Raw genomic sequence first — 5712 nt, forward strand, 5'->3', positions numbered from 1 at the left:
CAACAAAAATCTATGCAAGATAAAAAAAATGTGAAACCAACACTTAAATAGTTGCAGGTTTTGGTCAGCCACCGACAATATACAGCCTGTTCGCTTGGTCATAAACGATCGTGGATTATAAGCCAGACCAGTATTTTTTCTCTTACACCAAACCAGCTAGCAGTAATAATCCACGATCGTTTCAGCTGAAACAAACAGGCTAATAGATTCGAGCACGGACAGACCTAGAAATCTGCTAAGTCCAAGACTGAACCATGTAATAAAGAATTAAATTATTTTTCCTTTAATTTATATAGCTAATGAAGGAGTAAGTTTATTTGGAGTTTTGTAGCCCATGACGGCACGGGCAGCCCTGCCCCTAGGTCCGCCACTAGTTCAAGTACTGAATTCACTTTTGTTATCTCTTTTTATAGATTTTTGTTGCACCTTAAAAATTTTTATGAGCATAGAACTTTGCAGCATCTATCATTCATATTTTTGTTGGAACTTGGCTTTCTTCAAATGACTTTGGGAGCATGGAGAGCACATGATACATTCACCCTCGGTGACCACCGATCGGTGATCTGACGGCGTGGATCCGATGCCGATCCAATGACCCAAGGAGACCCGATTGCACAGGCCCATCCCGGCCCGTTCCACCGCGCGGCCTCCATTTCCCTAAGGGCTCGTTCGGTTACGGCTTTAGGATGAAACGAACGTGGCCTAACACAGCCGAGAGGAAGCCGGCGGCGGCGAGGAGAATCCAATAGAACGCGAGCAGGCGGCGGCGATGGCATGGCGGGCGAGCCTGTCTCGGAGCGTGAAGGAGATCCGCGTCCTCTTCTGCCAGTCCTCACCGGCCAGCGCCGCTGCCCGGTACAAACCTCGCTCCTCTCTCCGATTCTTCCCGTCCGATTTGACTCTCTAAAGCTGCTGCTTCTGATTTGGTGCGTTACCGATCTGGTCGCCCGCAGGGAGTTCGTGAAGAAGAACTATGGTGACATCAAGGCCCGCAACCCCTCCCTCCCCTTCCTTGTCCGCGAGTGCTCCGGTGTCCAGCCTCAGCTCTGGGCTCGCTACGGTACGCATCCATCCATTTCTTCATCTTTCTTTCTTCTGCCGTGGCTGAAGATCTGATGTTGATTGGTTGGAGCCATTTCTTGGGTGGATTTCATATCTTTGCCTGCCGTGTGGAATTGCTCAATCTGCACTGCCGGATCTTGCCGTTGGAGGTTTGTTCATATATAAATGACGTGCATTTGATGGAAGAGGAATTTAGGTGATTAGATTTATGAGAAATAAGTGTATAAATGTAAGCCCCATGTTGGTTTGTCATACTCAACTATAAACCTGCTAGAGTTTCTGCAATGAGAACCTGTTGGGGCCAATCCCTACGTTTATATGTGCTCTGCATCAGCATTCTGGTCGATCACAATGGTCTGTACCAGCATTTTATTCAGTAACTGCTAAATTTCCGGCGGAGCCCCTTGTGGTTTTATGTGATGTTCTTTTTTATTGTAGAGTAGACAATGCTCAACTTTACAGTCATGGTCAGACTGTTCCTCCACACACACAGTGTCTTGTATTCCCTCCATTCCAAATTATATGTTGCATTAGCTTTGTCCTAAGTCTAACTTCTTTATTTTCGACTGAGTTTACGGAAAAATGCACCAACATCTACAACACTAGATTAGTTTCATTTAATTCGCCATGAAATATGTTTTGGTAGTTTAGTATTGAACCTGTAGATGTTAATGTGGTTTCCTAAATGTTTGGTCAATTTACATAAGTTTGACACAGGACAAAGCTAAAGTGTTCTATAATTTGGAACGGAGGGAGTAGTTTGTATTTTGTTTTCTCAGTTTGCTTACCTGCAGGTGCTGATTTTATATATTAATGACACTGATTTAATTTCACAGCCGTATTGCAGTTCATGTTGTCCTGAACCTTGATTGCTTCTGATGGGTTTCAACTCTAGCCTACCCCAACTTGTTTGGGACTTAAAGGCTTTGTTGTTGTTGTTGTTGTATTGCAGTTCATGTTGTAAAGAAAATACCATTAAATTTGCTCTTAAAATGTTTAGCTTACTATGACCATAAGCACATACGGAACTATACTAAACTAGGTCAGGAGTGCTAAACAATTAAATGACTTGTGATTTGTTGCTTATAATCCCCAAACCCTGCTTATTGGATATGTGCATTAAGCTGTTCTTTTAACTTAGTTTTTGGGGTCTTTCCTGGCCATTGACAACTGAGAACCACCAGGATTAAAGAAGTCTCATAGTTCCAAGAGGTCAAGATACCCTAAAAGGTTAAAACCCAACCTTAGTTTGTGTAGCTGGAGTACCAGATGTGGTTGCTGGTGCAGGCTCGGTATGTGGACCAAAATACATGCAAAGAATGTGAGATGAGGAGGTAACCAAATTGTAATGAGCTTCAAGGAAGATAGCATCTGTTTGGTGGAATGGCTTCATATGCTTTAAGCCAAGCACTCCCTGGAACAATTTGGAAAGATGTAGGATTAGTATCAAGATCTCACCTCCTAAATTCACTAATGTCTTCTCATGATCTATGTCCTGAGCATTTGATTTCCAGGGAACTAGATTTTATGCTTCTCAGCTAGACAAGCTGGAATAACCTCTGTTTATGGTACCAACTTTATCTTATTTTGGCAGATAAGTAACTCATAGGCTTCACTAATCAGTGGTGTTAGAGACTAGATCATCAATATGCGTTAAAGACATTGCATTAGATTATTGATTCTATTTTCCTTCTATGCGTCCACTACCTTAGCTGAAAGAATGTGGAGAGCCATCAACCCATCATTATACAAGGCAATATTTTGTTATGTTTAAGAATTTTGTTTTACAAATGCACATTATATTTCAATGTGTCATTATTTCAAAACTTCTAGGCGCTAGGCAAGCGGTGGCCGAAGGGGTTCTGCCTAGCACTTCGGCATTCCTAGGCGTTGCCTAGGCATTTCTACTTTCTATGGGTGATTAGTGTATTCGCATGAAAAATAATGAAAATTTTGCATATCAGAACAAAAAATGATATTATCATGCATACATGAGCATGATAATTGTAGTTCATGTGTCTCCATCTCTAATTTGTCCCATTTTCATACATATATCAAACTCAAAGTATCTCTACATGGGAAATGCCTAAATGAAAAGCTGGGCAAGGCGGTGCAGCTCTACCTATAGCATCATGGGCGGAGCCAGCAGGTATTTAGATAGGCCCAGGACTACCCTGGATTTTGGTCCAGTACTATGCAGCCCAAGAGAATTTTGGCCCAGCACTCATCATCTACTCATCCTGGCATCCAGCCCAAGAGAATTTTAAATGTATTACTGCAATTTGATTTATAGTCATTTACATCTTTTTTTTTTCAAATTTACTGTATTGCATATAAAAATTTTTATCGTATTGCATATAAATTTTTTGACTAGGACTACCCTGGTTTCAAATCGTGGCTCTGCCACTGTAGAGCATAGGTGGTGCTAGGCGTCACCTTTCTAAGCAGAGATATGTGGACATCGATGCAGTTTTAATGAACCGGATATATGTTAAGGAAATAATTTGTAATTTGTAGCATTGTTAATAATTTCATCTCTTGAATCCAATTTATACTAGGATGGATTATGTTTGAGGATGCAGATTTATGTTTTCAATGGATCACAAAGGTGAAACCTTGTTTACATATAGTTCCAGGCGCTCAACTGTTGTTGAACCTTTATGTTTGTTATTACACTTTACATAGCACCAGGAATGAGGGCATTCTCATGGGAAGGCTCACGTTGACCTAACTTGTCACCATAAATAAATAACACAGGCGCACCCTAGATACCTTGGGGGAAATTGGTTGCTGACTTTGTTGTCCTGGCTTGCGGAATCTAGTTTTTATTTTTCCAACCAAAAACATAACCTTTCTGTTTCTCCTGTATTACGTGAAACACAGAACCCAACGAAGCTTAAGTGATGAACCTTCACATGGTGTCAGACAATGTATGGACATTGCATATTGACTATTGCATTCTACCTTCAACTAAAGAATATGTTCTTTGTATATAAAGAACTAGAGCATATGTTTGCTGTATTGTGTATCTACATGATTATCATGCCAAAGTGGAACTTAGTGTTTGGCCCTAATCATCTCCTTTTATTCTACTGTCAGATATGGGCGTGGAGAGATGTGTGAACTTGGATGGCCTGACAGAAGCACAGATTGATAAGAAGCTGGAGGAGCTTGCCAAGGCCGGCTAGTCTCTTAAAACCAAATAGTTTTGGAACTTGCATCATATCTTGGTGTTTAATGTTCCCAAATAAAATATACCATATCAGTGGACAACTGTTACTCTATCATTGTTCCTGTAGTGCGTGGAATGAAGTCTTTAATGGGCTCTCTATCATTGTTCCTGTAGTGTGTGGAATGAAGTCTTCAATTGGCTCAACTTAATGTGAAGATTATGTGCTATATTGAAAAGGAAACAATCAATGATTTGATAAGGAGATATATCTAGTACTTTTGGAATCGTGCTTGCTTCAGGGCAGTTATTGTGCATGATACTATAGTTCTGTGCATGACTTGAAATTGTGCAAACAAATATATGATTATTCTTTATTTTTTCTATACTTTGATGGTACCTAGAAATTTTTTTCTATACTTTGATGGCACCTACAATTTTTTTATTTGTATTGCTATGGCATGCATATGTAACATCTCATATGTATGTCCCATAGAAAAAGTGAAGATACGCATTTAAAAGAATTGGAGAATTTATGGGGATCCCTAAAAACATTACGTTGCATGTAGCCTCAGGCCCGTCTCCGTGGGGAGGGGGGAGGGGTTGATCTGAGCTTCGATTGCATTTAATACTACGACACATTAGTAGATTTGATGACTTACGGGTTAATTATAAAGAGAGAGAAAGAGAGTTTTTTCTAGATGAAACTATCTTACATGATTACTGACTCTGAGTCATGGAATTAAATATTTATGAAACCGTAGAATGAAACCTTGCACAGGCTGAGTTGATAGCTGAATCATATTGTTTTTGTTGTTGTTTTGTTAAGTGTTGTTATTCTTCTCTCTTCCACTTGTCATGTACTACTCTTGACCTTCAAGGGTCATCCCTATATTAGGTGCTCGGCACCCTTCATTCATAGCTTCACGATATCTAGTATGAATGGAAAATTATTCAAGTGGAGACATTTCGTCCGTTGATGGCGTCTAAAAAGCTGTAGAATAGAAGATTCCATTAGTTAATTTATTTATCTATTATTCCAATTCTTTTATGTCACTAACTTTTATCCAGCAAGGAGTTCTTGCTGTAAATAGGTCTTTTCAGAAAAGCCATATGAATCAATAGACATTATAGATATGCCATGCTACTCAACAGCTTTTTGTCTTACACACACGCGCACACACGCACCTAATAGAGAGAATTCCTTGTGAGTCATTAAAAAAGATCATAATCCTCTGTGACTTAGTGGAAAAGTTCAGCGGTCTTCAGCGTCAATGTTCCAACTTTTTTTTGCCCTCTATGCCACTGCCGTCAGATTGGGCTCTAATGGTGTCAAACTGCAGGTGTGAAAAGTCAAAAATACCCTTAAGTCTAAATATGTCATTAATTTTTTTGAGCATCTTAACGACTTCAAATGAAAAAACTCAAAACTAGAAAGTTGTAGATCTCGTCGAGATCTATAATTTTCATATAAAAATTAT

General features: G+C 39.7%; 1 protein-coding gene across 1 annotated transcript; it reads left to right on the forward strand.

The window, feature by feature from the left end:
• The first annotated feature begins 679 nt into the window (after positions 1-679).
• On the forward strand, positions 680-4608 carry LOC136513235 (NADH dehydrogenase [ubiquinone] 1 alpha subcomplex subunit 2-like). Its single transcript, XM_066507231.1, has 3 exons — positions 680-855; positions 954-1060; positions 4162-4608. Exons 1-3 carry the CDS (start codon positions 770-772, stop codon positions 4248-4250), a joined length of 282 nt encoding a protein of 93 aa, XP_066363328.1. The 5' UTR covers positions 680-769; the 3' UTR covers positions 4251-4608.
• Positions 4609-5712: the final 1104 nt, after the last annotated feature.

Source organism: Miscanthus floridulus, chromosome 16, assembly GCF_019320115.1.
Source record: "Miscanthus floridulus cultivar M001 chromosome 16, ASM1932011v1, whole genome shotgun sequence".
NCBI classification, from domain to species: Eukaryota; Viridiplantae; Streptophyta; class Magnoliopsida; order Poales; family Poaceae; genus Miscanthus; species Miscanthus floridulus.